Source organism: Channa argus, chromosome 18, assembly GCF_033026475.1.
Source record: "Channa argus isolate prfri chromosome 18, Channa argus male v1.0, whole genome shotgun sequence".
Classification (NCBI taxonomy): Eukaryota; Metazoa; Chordata; class Actinopteri; order Anabantiformes; family Channidae; genus Channa; species Channa argus.
Window position 1 is genome coordinate 21,719,979 of NC_090214.1, and position 18,510 is coordinate 21,738,488.

General features: G+C 39.5%; 1 protein-coding gene across 3 annotated transcripts in view; it reads left to right on the top strand.

Annotated features, from left to right (window-relative positions):
- The first annotated feature begins 3,755 nt into the window (after nt 1-3,755).
- The window catches only part of ythdc2 (YTH domain containing 2), a 57,434-nt gene continuing 42,679 nt past the window's right edge, over nt 3,756-18,510 (top strand). The window contains exons 1-8 of one of the 3 annotated variants that reach the window (XM_067483275.1): nt 3,756-4,215; nt 6,486-6,642; nt 11,311-11,401; nt 11,990-12,186; nt 13,735-13,949; nt 16,664-16,830; nt 17,716-17,818; nt 18,132-18,288. In XM_067483275.1, coding sequence (XP_067339376.1) covers nt 6,492-6,642; nt 11,311-11,401; nt 11,990-12,186; nt 13,735-13,949; nt 16,664-16,830; nt 17,716-17,818; nt 18,132-18,288 — 1,081 coding nt within the window. In that variant the 5' untranslated portion in view covers nt 3,756-4,215; nt 6,486-6,491. The remainder of the gene's footprint in view (nt 4,216-6,485; nt 6,643-11,310; nt 11,402-11,989; nt 12,187-13,734; nt 13,950-16,663; nt 16,831-17,715; nt 17,819-18,131; nt 18,289-18,510) is intronic. The other 2 variants (XM_067483273.1, XM_067483274.1) reach the window with 2 other exon arrangements.

Genomic DNA, 18,510 nt, shown 5'->3' on the forward strand with positions numbered 1-18,510 from the left:
TGCGCCTGGCTTTTATTTTGTAGTCCCTCAGCACCACTTCCTGTTCTTAGTTTCTTTAGTTTTTTTTTACCCATCTTGTTAGTCCTGATTGCTTTCACCTGTGCCTCTGCTTACTCAAACCCAGCTCTCCCCTGCTGGCACTAAATATCGGCTCAGTTGTTTTCTGTATGTGTTGTCTTCCCTTGTCAATCCTGCTCCATAGAGATGATTTTCTTTCCCTCCCTCGCTTCCAAATTTAGCTTAGTTCCCTGTGTTGCTGTTTTGTTTTTGTTCCTCTCCACCATTCGGAGTGACTTTCTGTTTCTTTGCTTTCTGCTAATAAAACCCTAATTTACCATAACCCCCACTCTCGCTGCCATCTCCTCACTTGGGTCTTAATATAAATCTAAATATACACAATAGTGTGACACACCTAACATTTGGGTGAAGTTACAGTGTGCAACATTTTTCCCATTTGCTTTTGTAGAAAAATGCTCCACTGGCAGCAGTACAGAAATTCTGTGTTAGCTTCTAAAAGTGTAAAAAAGCAAGACTCAACTGACCAGACCAGAGGAAAGCAACAATTTCTGCTTGATTAGTTTATTGTAAATTGATAACTCTGACTACCTGAAGGGCTGTGCAGAGTGTGGTGGAGCATAAAGAGCCCAGTCAGGCTGTATCAGAGCAGGGAGTGGGAGAGCTGGTCAGGACAGACAGAATTGAGTCTTATGATAGTGCTAACTTAAGTTGCACATATTTGACTTTTTTGGAAATGAAATCTAGTGGCCACCTCGGAAGATGTAACTAAGACTAGCTAAATGTTGCCCTATTGCCATGTATGTGCCCGCACGAGTGAGGTAATAGTGGGCAAAATAATCCCATTTGGGAAATATCACAACTCCTGTCTCTTTCCATCAAATATATGGAAAATGTATGGTCTTATTCTGTAATATTTTATAATGGCATTACTACATCATATCAGGTTTAGTAAATTTTAGAGGACCAAAGAAAACACTTGACACACAGCCATAGGGAGTCTATAAAAGGAGAGACACGCGTCCTGATACTTGAATGAATCCATAGTTGCTTCCCACACGTTGCTGGTTTCCAGTGCCTAACATGGAAACTCTTCAGCCTTATCTGCACTGTGCAAAGTGAAACCTCAGCTCCTGTTGCCACCAAGTCTTGCTGCAGGTCTTTTGCACTCACTCAAGTAGGTAACCGGGAAACTAAGCAGCTTTCCTAGCTTTCTTTATCTGCACATCTAGGTATTTTAGCCACTGTCCCTTTAACTTTCAATTTGTGAACTATGCTTCCAACAATGTCTCCAGCAACATTTAGTGAAAGGCAGTGATCCCTTAACCTTTTGGACAATTCATTTGACTTAGCCAGAGGTGGAAAGTAACCAAGTACAAGTACAATGTTACTGTACTTAAATACAATTTTCACGTATCTGTACTCTATTTAAATAGATTTAAATATTTTTTTTCCCACTGCATCTAACAGCAAATATATACACTTTTTATTCTACATTTCTATTTGAGGCTGAGTTACAGTGACGTCATGCCACAAAATCGAGGAGTTGGAACTTACCATCAGCAAACAGAAAAACATTGGAGACTGTTATGTTATGTTAATCCTACAATCCTGGAGGCCAATATTGAGCTGGCGAATGGCTTTAGCACACTGACCGAACGAATGACAAGAGCAGAGGAGGGGGGGCTTTGTGTTCACACGAATAACAAGTGGTGCAAAAAAGCCACAATAATGGACACATATTGCACCTAATACTGCAGTATTTAGCAGTAAAATGTCGCCCCATTCTATCTGTCTCAAGAGATAATCACTCCTGTTTACATACATCCCAATGCTAACACTGCTACGCTCTGGGCTACTTGCTAACTGCCAGTAGCAAACAACAAGTGGCTCAACCAGATGGAGTGTTTTTAATAGCAGGTGATTTTAAACAGTATGAAGACTGTCCTCCCTAAAATCTACCAACATGTCTATTGTCCCACTAGAGAAAATAAAACTCTGGACCTTGTTTATAGTAACATCAAGATGTTGCCCATCTCTGCCTCATCTGGGACGATCTGATCACATATCATTGTTCTTAACTCCAGCTTATAGACCTCTTTTCACACAGTCAAGCCAACTGCTAGTGTGCAAGTGGGGCCAGAAAGAGCATCTGAAACATCTGACCGCTTCAGGGATACTGAATGGACACTGTTTAAGGACAATGATGTTGAGACCTACACCTTGTCTGTGTAGCAAGCTTTAAATTCCTGGGTATCCACATCACGGAGGACCTCTCATGGACTGCTGGTCAAAAAGGCACAAAAGAGGTTATACTTTTTAAGAACACTCAGGAAAATAAATCTCTCACAGCATCTGCTTGGGTCATAGTAATGCGGCATCATTAAGAGGGTCCTGACACTGGCGTGATATGACTCTGCAGAAAATCTTCAGGACTGCACAGACCATCACTAATTCCCAGCTCCCAGCCCTTCCACTGTCTGCCAAAAACAAGCAGCATTCTCAGAGACTCTTTCAATCACTTTTTGGAACTGCTGGCCTCGGGTAAACGAAACAGATCCATTAAAATGCACAGTTTTTACCTTAGAGCCATAAGCACACTGAACAATGACCTTAAAAACTACTCCCAATGAAGACAGCACAGTTTACTCTGCAATATTTTATCAGGATTTTCTCTCTTTTTTAAGAGAAATATGGACATTCTCTGAACTCAGTCTACCTCACTTAATGTATACCTTGGAGTGTTTGGTTTTATATGAAACTGTATTTTTGACAAGTGTTTCCTGTATCTTAATTTTTAATGCATTTTATGTCTATTAATTTATATACTCTTTTGAGTCTGTACCCAAGGAGTGTATCTAAATTTCGTTGTACATCCTTGTACAATGACAATGTACAATAAAGTGTTTATCTACATACCTATTTATCTATCTGTCTATCTTTCCACATGTCATAATAAATTACTTCTGTCATTATTTTTGAATATTAATCACTAGAGAGACGGGGATAGTGTCAGTTTCTCCTACCATGGTCAAAAAAGATGTAGCGTACCTCTTCTTACTGGACATCAGTAGTTTAGAAATAAAACAGAAAAAAGCATCAACCCATGATTTATGTCTATTACCCTTAATTAGTTAACATCCCCCAAACATGAAGCAGCACTCTTCAACAGAAAAAGGACAGAAAAAAAATAGTCAAGTACTTTTACTTTTGTTAATTGAAGCAAATTATGAATCATGTATTTACTTTTACTTAAGTACAAATTACAGTGGATAACTACACTTTTACTAAAGTACATTATTTTTTGTTTATTTGTACTTTTACTTAAGTGTATGGATATATTGGACATATTTTTAACTTGCAATTGAACATGACACTCAACTAACTCCTGACCAGTTTAAGTATTTTATCTGATCTATCTCAAGCACTACAACCATTGAAGCCTTAGATTAGTTTCACCAGTTCTCCCTGAGACAAAACCTGATTTGCAAATCAAACACGTATTTTGCTGGATATCATGATTCCGTGTTACTCTGATTTTACTTTGAAAATCTCGAGCCTCGTTTTTCATCGTGCTTCACGGAGCCAAAAAGAAACTCAGTTGTTTCTTATTACTGTTTTGTTTATTATAGGCAGCTTACTTTGCTCCTATTCATTTTTTCTTCGCTCCTACTAGTGCTCTTTTTTTTTTTTACATCAGTGGAAAAAACGTTTATTGTGAAGAAGTCGTACCGGATGTACATTGGTCCGTTACAGCGCCAGTGTCAAAGAAGGAAGCAAAGCGAGAATTATTTTACCGGAGCACGTCTTTCATATGTTTACTGGGTGCTGTAATTTTAGAGCACTGTCGGAGCGTAAGACTCTAAGCAAAGTACAGTATCTGAGTTTATTAATTTGATGACAAGGTTGGATATGTAACTAGTTACAGTTTTATTCTTTGCAAGCGTGCAGCTAATGTTAGCTTTAACTTAGCTAGCTTTACAATAATATTCTGTGTTTCGATAGCAGTGACAACACTTGTGGATGGGCTCCTTAAAGTAAACGTAGCTAGCTTGGCGCAAACGTTTCACAACTACACGTCATTCACTGCTTATTCATTTAAGAAGGTCACTTTTACAAATTACACGGACCTACTGGTCATCACGTTTCCTCAGTCCGCAAGAACTAGTCCCAGACGAGCATCGGGCAAACAAACCAGAGGTATAAATTAATTTAGTTACGCAAAAGTACTGTTACTCAGGTGAAGTTTACTTAGTTGTGAAAGTTCTTTAGTGTAAAATTATACAATATACTCAAATAAAACAAGATGTCACTCCATTTAATTTAGGTTTGTAGCTTTGCCTTTTGCTGAACGTTTGCTGAACGATCGATGCTCCTTCTGTTTAAAAAAAGAACTGAAATGTGCAACGACAAATCCACAGACACAGTTGTTAACCCTCTCCCCTCTGAAAGACCAGACTCTGCCACAATAGGAAAGTGCCTGAACTTTTTCCTTAAGTAGGTTAAACTGCCACAGCTGTAAGCAACATTAATGAACAACGTTAGTAAGGCTGTAACCTGGGGTATCTCTGCACTTGTTGGTGTCAAGTGAGGGAACGTCTGCTATTTACTGAGGATCTTCAGATTTACATAGTCGTTTTCAATTCATTATGTCACAGTGTTGGCTCCTTTTCAATTTATAAAAGGGTGGAGTAAGCTTCCTGCCTCTTATGTTTTTTTATGTATTATTCAAAGGTGCCCTTATTAAAGCTGATGAGCCACACAATGAAGTTGTGGGAAAGAGTAGTGGAAGCTCGGCTAAGGGCAGAGGTGAACATTTGTGAGCAGCAATATGATTTCATGCCTAGAAAGAGTCCAACAGATGCAGTATTTGCTTTGAGGATGCTGATGGAGAAGTACAGAGAAGGTCAGAGGGAGTTGCATTGTGTCTTCGTAGATGTAGAGAAAGCGTATGACAGGGTGCAGAGAGAGGAGCTGTGGTATTATATGAGGACGTCTGGAGTGGCAGAGAAGTATGTTAGAGTGGTGCAGGACATGTATGAGAGCTGTAAGACTGTGGTGAGGTGCTGTAGGTGTGACAGGAGTTCAAGGTGGAGGTGGGTCTGCATCAAGGATCAGCTCTGAGCCCCTTCTTGTTTGCTCTGGTGATGAACAGGCTGACAGATGAGGTTAGACAGGAATCTCCATGAACTATGATGTTTGCAGATGACATTGTGATTTGTAGTGAGAGCAGGGAGCAGGTGGAGGAAAATCTAGAGAGGTGGAGGTCTGCTCTGGAAAACAGAGGAATGAAGCTTAGCCGCAGCAAGACAGAATACATGTGTGTGAATGAGAGGGACCCAGGTGGAACGGTGAGGTTACAGGGAGCAGAGGTGAAGAAGGTGCAGGACTTTAAGTACTTATGGTCAACGGTTCAGAGCAACGGTGAGTGTGGAAAAGAGGTGAAGAGGCGAGTGCAGGCAGGTTGGAACGGGTGGAGAAAAGTGTCAGGTGTGTTGTGTGATAAAAGAGTATCAGCAAGAATGAAAGGAAAGGTGTACAAGACGGTGGTGAGACCAGCGATGTTGTTTGGCTTAGAGACAGTGGCACTGAAGAAAAGACAGGAGGCAGAGCTTAAGATGTTGAGGTTCTCTTTGGGGGTGACGAGGATGGACAGGATCAGGAATGAGGACATCAGAGGGACAGCTCATGTTAGATGTTTTGGAGATAAAGTCAGAGAGGCCAGATTGAGCTGGTTTGGACATGTTCAGAGGAGAAACTGTGAATATATTGGTAGAAGGATGCTGAGGTTGGACCTGCCAGGCAGGAGGTCTAGAGGAAGAGCAAAGAGGAGATTTATGGATGTAGTAAGGGAGGACATGAAGTTAGTTGGTGTGAGAGAAGGGGATGCAGAGGACAGGGTTAGACGGAGGCATATGATTCACTGTTGTGACTCCTGAAAGGGAACAGCTGAAAGGAAAAGAAGAAGAAGAAGATTCTCACTGACGTCAAGTCAATGTTTTAAGCTGCAAAAAACATTATTTGTGAATCATGCCTTACAGTGAAGCCAGACTACATATGTTATATTAATGTATCAGAATTAAGTGGAATTAAATATATTATTAAATTTTTTTACACAGACATATAAATGTCTGGCCCATAATTTTATTCACAACCCTCACAGCATGTGAATCAATAAGTAATAATTTGATACTCTTGTTTTAGGCCATATTTATGCAAAAATAGAATAAGTTAGAATGTAACAAGTGTGTAATGCACATTAACAGCTTGTGCTTTGTAGTCCACTTGTTCACAGTACTGCACTTGTATTCTAGATACATTTCAGGGATGTAGAACGATATTCAGCAGTTTGATTGATGTTTTGTCTCCCATGGGAAAATCCAAAAAGAATCAATTACAACTAGGTCTTTACATACAAAGATAAGCTGTTTTCATTCTCATTGTAAATTGTTGTTGTTGTTCTGTTGCAGTGCATCATGTTGAAAACAGTTTCAGCTTCGAAACATGCTAAGAGCCAGAAAACAACACCCCGTGCTTCCAGGGGCCTAAAAGAAATTCACATTGATGAAGAAGTCAAGATAGCAGTAAACCTCTCTCTAGAGAAGTTTCGCTACAGCGACCAGAAAGGTATTAACAATATTTACTCACTGATTATGTTGGGTTGATTATTTTGTCAGATTGAGGCTATTGTTGTAATCACTCATGCTTCCATATGTATTTAGGAACAATTTCACTTTGGACAAACTTATACTGTCTTTAGTGATGCATTTTGAGGGAAAATATACACTTTAAACTGTAAACTTCCCATGCAAAGATGTGATTTTAAGTATGTTTACCTATTAATTTAACAGTGGACGTGAAGCCAAGCCCACAGCTGAAATTTCTCATGGCTCGTCATGCTAATGATTAAAATGTACCTTAAACCTGGCAAGCTTCTACATCGTACCACTTACCAAACTTATTTGCTTCTGTCAAGTCTTTACAGATTCCAGAAGTGCTCGTTTTTTAACTGTACATTCCCAATTCAGGACATATTTCTTTAATATGGTGGGAATATCAATACGCTAGTTACATGCTGTGCTACGTGAAATTCAAAACAAATGCACGGCCTGCTGTCCTAAAGGAAAGAGTTCAGAGGAAATATCTAAAGAGTGAAAAGAAGAGTGACATTTTAATTTGGAGATAACAATGTGAGTTGTTAGAAGTGCCTAATGTTGGACCTGGAAGTGAATTCTTATCAAAATTTTTACGTTTTTACGTATAGCACTGTTTTAACTGTTCAGTTTAGTTAGTTTGTCAGTGGCCACTGACCCAGTTGTTCCACCTGGCTAAATGTCGAAGTTTCCTTAGGCAAGACACTGAACTTCAAGTTGCTCCTGGTGGGTCAGACCTTGCATGGCAGCCTGTCTGTTTAAAAATCACTATAGAGTAACTTAATGACTTTTAAACATTCTTGCAATTCAAGAGATGGGTTAGTTCATTCTCATAACGTCAAGTCCTCTGAAGCCTGTTTCACATTTGAACCCTGCACAATATCAGGAGAAATCAGCCCCAGAAATGATCCAGAGTTGTGTTTCACACATGTAGCACACAGCAGAAGATCATCCCATAATACAGACTTTGTACTTGGGGGCTCACAGGATGTCTAGAGCATCGCACTTGGACATTTCGTTCACACATACTACCCCTCCGGACAAAGTCAGGAGAATTTCGAGATATCAGTGCATGTGTGAAAGTGGCTTAATACTTCTTCTTGGTCGTCTAAGGAATCCACCATTTTTTTTTGTTGTGGTCCTTGTGGACAGTGCTCAAATTATACAACTATGTAATGGCCTAAGCCAGACCTTGTTGGGCCAGGTTGTGACAAGGAAAAGAGCTACCATAGCTTAAATATGTGAAAAAGTAAATGTTGGTTGTAAAAGAGAGGTGGCAGTGCTGTGTTTTTTACATAGTGGTCCACATAGCCACAGGTCTGTTAGGCTGCCTATTCTGACCCGTATCCACTGCCAAAAGTGCCTACAGTGGGAACAGGAGCATCAGAACTGAAGCAAGAAAAAATGCATGTAGATAAATCATGTAGATGGCCCGGTGCGTGTGCACGTTGCTTATCTGGGGTAGAGATGAAACCACAATGCATTATAGGATGAAGGCAAGCAGGCAGAGTCAGTATAATAGTTAGTGCAATGTTGTTCTCAGAAATCTTGGGTCCTGCCAGTTATGTAGTTGTTACTGTCATGTACCACCTGCCTAAACATTTTTGCTGACCAAGTACACATCTTCATGATAACAGTGTTCCAAGATGGCAGAGGTCTCATTCAACAGGATAATGCACTTTACTACACTTGGGTAAAGTGGGGTCCACATTGCAACTTACAGGGATCTGCTACTGACAGCTAAGAGATTAAGTAGACGCCATGCCTCAAAGCGGTCAGAACTGTTTCTGCAGCAAAGAGGGGGCCTACTTTAAAGGTTATGGTTGGTGGGTGTAGAATGCGCATGATGAAGATGATGTACTCCACTGAATGGAGCTTGTAGCCTAAAATGTCTTGTACATAATGCCACGTTACTCTGAGCGCGATCTCACATGGCTCAGTGCAGTCATGACTCAGCTATTACTCAGAGTGTAGAGGCTTTTGCTGTGAAGTCGCCAATCACAGAAACATTGTTATTGGCCCATTGTCAAATCAAAGTCCTCTTTCAGTCAGGTTTAAACATGTTTATGAAAAGTGAGGCATCTTTTTTTTTTAAAGTTCTTATCTTGTAATATCAGAATATTTATTTCACTATCTAGGGACAATAAAACAAATGTTCTTGTGATAACGAGATGTCACAATCCAAATGACTCTCTGTGATGTACTGCAAACTTTAGTTTGAACTGACCATTTTGCTGTTGGTCTTTTTTTGCCTTTGTGTTGTGAAATAAAAGGGCGACTGTGGCGCAGGAAGGTAGAGGGGTCGTCCACCAATCTCGCAGTTGTTGGATCGATCCCCGGCTCCTCAGGTCACCCAACTTAATTGCTGCTGGTGATTGTTGGCCAGCTGATAAGCAGCTTCCCCATCGGTGTGTGATTGTGAATGTGAATGGGTGAATAAGAAGCAGTGTGAAGCGCTTTCAGAGGCAATTGGTTGAAAAGAGCTATTTAAGTGCAGACCATTTACCATTTCCTTGCTACGTGGCCTTTCTGTTATCTCTAATCGAACAATTGCAGCGAGTCAAATCCATAGCCAGCTTTTACACTATTGGGGGAGGGCTTACAGTAGCCCTCCCCCAATAGGGTTCAACTGTTTAACCAGTTTACTGAGCAATTGGTAAACATGAATTGCACATGCTCCTTGTGTCAGGATGCCAGTGAAATGGTACATGGTCACACTTACAGTGCCTTGAAAATGTATGAATACCCCTCAAACTTTTCCAAATTTTGTTATGTTACAACCACAAAAATGAATGTATTTAATGGGGATTTTATGTGATAGACCAACACAAAGTGGTACATAATTGTGATGTGAAAAGAAAATGATATGAGTTTTAGAATTGTTTTCTAAATAAATACTTGAAAAGAGTACCATGCATTTGTATTCAGCTCTGATACAGTGATATCCAGTGGAACCAACTGCTTTGAGAAGCCACCTAATTAGTAAATAGAATCCACCTGTGTGTAATTTAATGTCAGTATAAATACACCTGTTGTGTGAAGCCCTCAGAGGTTTGTTAGAGAACATTAATAAACAAAAAGCATCATCAAGTCCAAGGAACACAGCAGAGTTGGTAGAGACATAAACCAAGACTTGTAACTGTAAGTGCAGCTGAAGGTGGTTGAATACAAATGCACACCACACCTTTCAGATTTTAATTTGTAAAACAGTTTGAAAACCATTTAAACTTTTACTTTCACTTCACAATAATGTAAAACTTGGTGTTGGTCTAACATAAAATCCCAATAAAATATAATGACATTTGTGGTGATAACATGACAATGTGGAACGTGTGTATTAATACTTTTTCGATGCACTGTATGTAGCCCTCTTCTACCTTAATGGTACTCAAGCGCCTTAAACTGCTTCGAATTCACCCATTCACACTCACAAACTGATGCTATGCAGCTGGCCTACGCTCAGCTGAATTCAACATGTGATTGGAGGAGCCGGGGATTGAACCAACAACCCTTGAATTGGTGGACGACTGCTCTACCTCACCCAACAAGAGCTTGACAGCTTCACAGCACACTGGCTAAACCCCTGTGAGTCCCCAGTACAGATAGGGAGAGACTGAGGCAGTAAAGTCGGACCTCTTAGTAATTCGAGATCAACCTAAAAGGGCAGCACACTGAAATAGCCAGGATAGAGCGGGGTGTTGACACATAATCAAATGCCACCTTGCAGTTTTTTTTTTTTTTGAGTCAAATATTCATAGATTGGATGAGAGACGGGAGACTGGGTGCCAAGGATTGAGTCTGAGGATGCCACTTAGACATGTAGCTGGGCACCAGGGGCTAAATCATGAGCAGGTGAAATCGGGTTGTGTGTCTTATGATTCTCCAAGATGGGGACAGGAAGTTCAGAACATAGATGTTTACAGCAAATGATGCTGATGGACTTTTAATGGGTCTTGGTTAAGTTGAGCAGTGGTTGTTGTTGTTGTCCTTTCGGCTTATCCCATGAGTTCATGGTCGCCACAGCGGATCATTGTCTGCATGTTGATTTGGCACAGTTTTTATGCCGGATGCCCTTCCTGACGTAACCCTCCCCAAGTGCTGGTCCAAGCCCAGGGAGGGGAATGGGCTGAGATTGCGTCAGGAAGGCATAAATGAAGGTGGAGGTTAAAGAATTCTGTTGGCTGACTGTTGGTAGTGACGGGTAAAGGCAGACTTTTCATGTCTTATTTGCATAAGCTTCATGATCTTATTTCCTGATGTGCTCCAGGGTCGTCGACATTTGCTCCAGCATGTACTGACTGTCTTCTAAAGTTGGGTGTACAAGTCTGCATACCCTTATTTTGAAATGTCAGAAAAGGAGTACATTTTTTGAAGGTTACACAAATACATTAAAGATCATTTAGGTATTTTTACAGTTGGCTTCTGTTGCCATTTTGGCAGTCTGTCGAATTTTGTGGAGGTTTGTAGCCGTTTTGGATTTGGTGCTGTCAGAAAGGTGTATTCAATAACACAGGAGAACCAAACATATCTTTGTAATTCTATTTGACATAAGTTAGTAAGTAAAGTGACAGAATTTCCACAAAAGGATATCATCCATATCTACAAAGTAAAATACGTAATATTTTATTCCTTGGCTGAACAGAAATGGAATTTCCCTCCTCCTTGTCCAGTACTGAGAGGGCTTTTATTCATCGAATGGCACAGTCCCTGGGATACATTTCTAAAAGCAAAGGGTAAGTTTTATCACGTGTGTGTGTGTGTGTGTGTGTGTGTGTGTGTGTGTGTGTGTTTAAATTTAAATTACATTTTTATCTACCGTATCTATCTTACTTTGATTTTGTCTGTATTTCAGTATTTTGTATTTGTTTATTTTTCTATGTGGTTTCTCCTTGGTTTGGTTGGGGTGTTTTCCCTATGGGATAAAGTTCTTTGAATCTTGAACCTTGAAACCATGAGTAACAAAAGGGCCAGTTAATAGAATCCCCCTCTCCACACTCAATAATCAGCATTCTCACTGCCTGTGCTATTACATATTTTCTGTTTTTTATGTTTAATTACTTGATGTTTCTTTGTAGAAATTTGTATTTATTTTGACGTCACATAAATGTAATTTATATTGACTATGATTGAAAAGAAATAAAAGGGGAACACTTCCAAGGGGGTGAATACTTCTTATAAGCACTGTAAGATACGTTTTAAGTTTCTTATTTTTATTTTTTATTCTTTTGTTTCTTTATACCATTTGAATTTATGGCATGTTATTCACGCAAGGCTCACTTATATTCAACAAACATGTTAATGAAGACTTTTCTCTGTTTCAGCAAAGAACCAAATCGGTTCCTCACCATCAGGAAGAAGAATGCCTTGGAGAAACCTCGGCCTACCATGCCCCTCATACTCTCCCACAATTCTCTATATTTCATCCGCAGCCTGCTTCAAAGGTTTCCCATCAGCAATAGGGAACGCACAGAGATACAGACCAACATTAAAAGTAGCATGTCTGTGGCTGCTGAACATGGTAAGTGTCAGTGACTGCATTCGCATGCAATTTACAGCCCCAATGTGTCAGCTTTTTACATGAAGAAAGGATTTTAAATGATTACAAAGAGTTCAATCATGGCAAGCAGGCAAGTGTTAACATTGAGCCCTGGGATATGTGTCTTGATAATTTGAAATCCATAAAGCATTTCATAAATGCTTAGTTTAACTCTTTAATGCATACAGTCACACCAGTATGATGTGTCTGATAGTCCCTGCGACATATGTCTCCATTAAAACATCATTGTGTATGATGGTTTTCAACCATCTTAAATTTTACAAAACAGTATCACAGCACCCTAAATTTCTTTCCCTCTTCTGTTGTCTTCTCCTTTCATTCTCTCCAAAGTATGGGAAAAAAAAAAACTTTTCAGAAACTAGAAAGTGTATCAAGCAGTAACATTACCCAAATGTGCATTGTGCACACAGATTAGCATGCAGGGTAGGATTAGTTACTGTCTAATTTAAACCAGTGCTCTGCAAAACCACTTTAATCTTACTTAATGGCTTGTAAGTTACTACTTACATTGTGATGTTTTCATTTGACATGCTCTTCTTTTATTAATGTGTTGTCTCTTCACTGAACTCTCCTCTAAACGAGTTCAGCTGGTTAGTGTAGCATTAAGAGGGTGTTTGTTTTACGTCTCACATAATATGAGTGGGAGGCCGATGGTTTTCTGCTGATTGAAATGTGACCCCGATTTCACACTAGTCGCAGTTATATTGCTAGAAATTAACATTTTCTTTTCCATACACAAGCATTTAGAATTAAATCATTTCCAAAGTAACTAAATGACTAAATGGGCCCTGCAATAGACTGGCGATCTGTCCAGGGTGCACTTAACCTCTCGCAGGATGACAGTTAGGATAGATTCCAGCACTACCACAGCCCACACAAGATAAGCGGTGACAGTTAATGGATGAATGGATAAATGTCATTTTTTGTCTGGTTTTTTAATTGGGTTTGTTTTACTTGCCGCTTCAGAAGTCATCATTGTTAAAAGAAATTCTGTCATTTGTGGAAAGTTTTGATTAACATGACCTTAGGTGGCCGACTTTAAACTTCAACAGGGAGGTATTCCACTTTTTCTAGAACTTAGTGTTTTTAGAACATTTAAGGGAATTATGTATTTCCCTAACACAAACCACTCAACATTTTTGTCTTAATCTAGCCCTCTTTGTTTTAGGCCATGCTTCTTCAAATTAGTAATAATTAATAAAGTCTGGCTGCTATCTACTAATTCCTGCTAAGGTTGGTAGTTCCCCATCTTTGTTGGCAACCAGATAGCCCTGAAAATATTTGCATGTAAGCATGCGCACATGGGCTTATGAGCATTGTCAGTTAGAGGCAAAACAAAAATAACTTCACTTTTTCATTCTCTTCATATTGTTAAATAGTGATCAAATTTATGTACTGTATCGTATGTTTACAGTAATGTCAGGAAACCACCTAATCCTTTTGATCATATAATTTGAAATGTGAAATACAGTTGGTGGGTGTTTTATTGGGTCATGTAATTTTCTTCAGCTTTTTTCGCAGACAACAGCTGTGACAAGAATAGGGCAAGTGGGCGCTTAAACAATGGCATTCCCATGATACCCCAGAGAAGGAGTCCATCAGAACTAGACAGTTTTCGGCGCACCCTGCCTGTCCATGAACGCCAGGAAGAGATCCTCCAGCTCATCAGAGAAAACAGAGTGCTGCTAATAGTGGGGGAGACTGGCTCTGGAAAAACTACACAGGTAGGCCTGTCTGACAGATCAATAAAAATGTATTTAGCTCAACCCTTTTTTAGTTGTTGAAATTAAAATCTATCAAAGACTTTGGTGCCAAATCACATTCCCATAAGCCTGAGCTGTACTTTGTGTTGACTGCTAATTAGCTTGCTAATGCACTCTGATGACTTACTCTCACGTCCATACAGAAAGCAGTAAGGTGAACAAAGAATAAATTTTGTTTTTCTTACATTTTCGGCAGGTGTTAAAGTCCTCTATAGAAAGTGGACAATTGAAAGTGAAGATAGAGAGTTAAAAATAGTGATTCAGATGCAGGGATTGTACGGTCATGGAAAACCTGGAAAAGTCATGTAATTTGAAAATTGTGTTTTTAGGGCATGGGGTGCTGTAAAAATCAATTCATTCATTTATTGCCAATTAACAACAAAGTCATCTCAAGGCACTTTACAGAATAAATCAAAACTATAAAGATGTATAGAGAAAACCCAACAACAGAGCAGGCCCTATGCAACAGTGGAGAGGAAAAAACTCCCTTTAACAGGAGAAACCTCCAGCAGAACCAGGCTCCAAATCCAGGGACACCTGCAGAAATGGACAGAGAGAGGGAGACAGAGAAGGAGAAAGAATAGACAAAGTTGTTGTCATACAGTGGTGACAAGACACAAGACGAGGAAAGGACCTCAGTGCATCGGGGGGTGGGTCCCCCAGCAGTCTAAGCCTATAACAGCATGACTATAACTAACTATAAGCTTTATCAAAGTGGTAAACAAAATGTGAAACCCTCACAAATTTTGGAAAATCCAATGAGAAACATAATAGTTTATCTTGTTTCAAATAATATTAGTCTCAAACATGCATTGTGTTTTAAATCACTCAGGGCACATTTAATGTTAATCTCATTAAGATTGCACGTCAAACAACACTGCATGAAAAAGTGAAACACCCGAAAAGCTTATTAATGCCAGGCAGCCATTTACAGTCTAACATTCCTGTTCTGGTGGCATTAACTGTCAGAAACAAATCACAGGCATCTGGGGGGTAATGGTTGCAGTGGGAGGCCAGTGGACAGTGGTTTTAAAGTCTAACTATGATCTGAATAGCAGACTAGCAGCACTCATTCCAGCCTTTGATGAAACTGCCACTTGTGAAAAAAATTACTGGTGATTCGCTGGTAGATCTGCTGCTCTAAGTCACACTGGACCATTATACTGTAATACTGGTTTGGGTTAACCACTCCATTTGGCATTTTACTATTATTAATAATTGTTTATTTTTATTGTGTAGAATTGGCCTATATTGCAGTTGCTGACTATTGTTACATATATTCATGTTACCCTGGGTGTTTCACTACATTAAATAACTTAAATATTCATAATTGAGGAAAAGAAATTGCGAGTAACTTGATGATTGTATGTGCTTTATTAAGACATAGCAAAAATAGTACACATGCAACTGTGTGAAAACAAGCTAGTAGCTTTCAAAGTCTCCAACCATCCAGACACTGTTTGTTGCAGTGGCATATACAGACAGACATATACTTTGCATTTGAATAGCTCCCGACTCCAATCCACTTAAACAGCCCTCAGTGCCGTCCTTCTCATTTGACATCATAATAATTATGATGCCTTTCTAGAAGTCAATTTCCTCTGTAGCTCACACCACAATACTTCCTGCAGTTTTCAGGGGAAAAAAAATCATGTATCTACACATAAACATACATTTTTACCTGTACTAACACACACTCATAGAATATACATTCACTGGCCACTTTATTAGGTACACCTGAACAATTTAATGCAGTCCACTGCAGTAGCTCTGCCATGAACGGAAATATTTGAAACTGTCAGAAAGTGAATATTCTACTTTATGTTAATTATTTATGTTGAAGTGGGTAGTGGAATCGTACTGCATTGCATTTTAAGAAGAGGTGGTTCTAATATTTTGTCCACCCAATTTAAAATGAATAAGGTGGCCAAAAGATTAGAACCACCTCTTCTTATAATTATCACATTTCTGACAGTTTCAACTTAAAAACAGAAAATTCCAAAACTGTAAAGGTACGTTTTACTTTTTTTTTTTTAGCTTTTTTGCGTTTAATCATTAATTATATAAAGACTAAAATCATAGATGAAAACCATATGTTTGTGCTCATGTACAAATTGGTGTCAAGCTTTCAGAAATATATATGAACCCCAAAGGTGGGTATGACATGCTGGAATCATGCCAGGTGTATGACACCTGCTAAATTTGGGTCACTCCTACAGTCACTTTGGTGGGTTGAATATATATTTTTAATTGTACATAATCTCAAAAGCCATCAGAACTAATTGCAATGTGACACTTTGACACTACAACCCTATGACCACTACCTGCACTCAGTGTTTGCTAATTAGTCTACTGTGAAGCCACTTGCCTATCAGTTCTGTGCTAGTGACCAAATAAACATGACACAGTAAATAAGATTTTCTTGGTGGACCATGTGTGGGGTGTGAACCGGAGGAGTTAAAAGGTGGAACACAACCTTGTTTTGGTGTAACTGGTTACGTGTTTTTTTTTTTTTTTGTTGGGATTTTCTATGCTAATAATAACTAGTAACTTGTTTTACAAATATTGGTGGACAAAAGGGTATAATTTTGAAAAAATAATTTATGAAAATTACAGTGGCATGGGCACTTGGACTGCTCGTGAAATGCTAAATCAGAGTCATGTGGATTGTCCAGATTCCACAGTTCCTGCTAGATGAATGCAACAGAAATAGAGAGCCCTGCAGGATCTTCTGTACTCAGCCAAGACGCCTCGCTGCCATTGCTGTGGCTGAGAGAGTTGCAGCAGAGAGAGGAGAAAGTGTTGGCCAGACTGTTGGCTATCATATCAGACTGGAAAGCAGGTATGCTAGACCAGAGCTGAAAGCTTTTTTTGTCATGTAATTGAAAGTGGCCAGTTTCAGTGTTCTTTTCTAACTGAACCAATTGATAGTCACCAGCCAGAGCATTTTCTTGTGTGTGCTTTTATCCAGTTATATTTAAAAAAAGGAGGAAAAAATTATTTTTTCTATCCAGTGGTTGGACGTTATGTAGTAAAAATAAGGGACTTTCTCATTTTGAGCAGATTGTAATGAAACACAAGTCCCAACATCTGGTCATTCACTATTTGTGTGCTGCTCATGAACCTAAACTATTCAACTTAATTTTCCAATAAACAATGTTTGCTAAATGGGCTACATATTTCACAATCTGACAATTTAGTGTTTTGGGAAAATATCAGAATGACAGCATAATGTTTAGTTGATTGAGCTATTGATTGTAAAGTCATCAATTCAATACATGGATGAGAGGGGCAAGTGAAAAGCAGCCCTTCCTCTCCCCCATCAACATCGCTGGGGTGTCTTTGAACTGAAACTGAAATTGCCCTGAAATAAGCAAACAAACAACAACCTTGCATTTCTTACTGTGAAAGTAACTAACTAAATGGTCTGCACTTATATAGCGCTTTTCTACCTATTGGCACTCAAAGCGCTTTACACTGCTTCTTATTTACCCATCCACACTCACAATCACACACACACACACACTCATACACCGATGGGGGAGCTGCTATGCAGCTGGCCAACACTCACCGGGAGCAACTAAGTTGGGGTTCAGTGTCTTGCTCAAGGACACTTCGACATGTGACCGGAGGAGCCGGGGATTGAACCAACAACTGTGAGATTGGTAGACAACCGCTCTACCTTCCTGTGCCACAGTCGCCCTAACTGTTGACTCTAAATCCTCAGGGTCTCTCCCAAGACACTGCTAACCTTTTGCACCAGTGGAGTATTCCTCAGAACCTTGATGGCTGGAGATGCCAGCCTGACAACTGTCACACATGTCATTGTGGTAAGAAGCAAGAATAAAGGACATACTGTATGATCCTACTTTGTGAAATGCATCAAATTGAGTATAGGATTGTTATTTACTAACTTAAAAGTAGGCTGATCACAAGGGTTTTTCCTTTACTCTCTGGCTGAAAGCATTAAAGCCACTTTCACTAAACCTCTTCGCTAAACCTAGAGGTTAGCAATAACAACATTTTAAGGGGTGGGGTTGGTGGTTTTAAGTCCTCTTCAAAGCTTTTATCAGCTTGCAGTTTGGTTTCTGTTTTGAGCAAATGTGTGTGTGTGTGTTTAAGGGACTTGTTGTCTTTTAACAGGATGAGGTGCATGAGCGTGATGGTCTGACTGACTTTCTACTCACCAAGATGCGGGAGGTCCTTCAGAAGATCCCCACACTGAAACTGATCCTGTCCAGTGCAGCTCTGGATATAAACCTTTTCCTTCAGTACTTTGACTCCTGCCCTGTTATACATCGTATGTCCAAATAATTTATTAAGTTAATGAATGAATGAATGAATTTTGCATTTTTTCCACACTAAACTATCTAAAGCAATTCAATTCAATTCAACCCAATAATCTGTAGGGATGTCCTGATGCCATTACAAGTATTGGTCAAACTGAAATGTCCCTGTGTAATCCCGCCCACACCTATTTAAGTGATGGGTTGGGCCCAAAAATTAAATCACCTGATCAAGC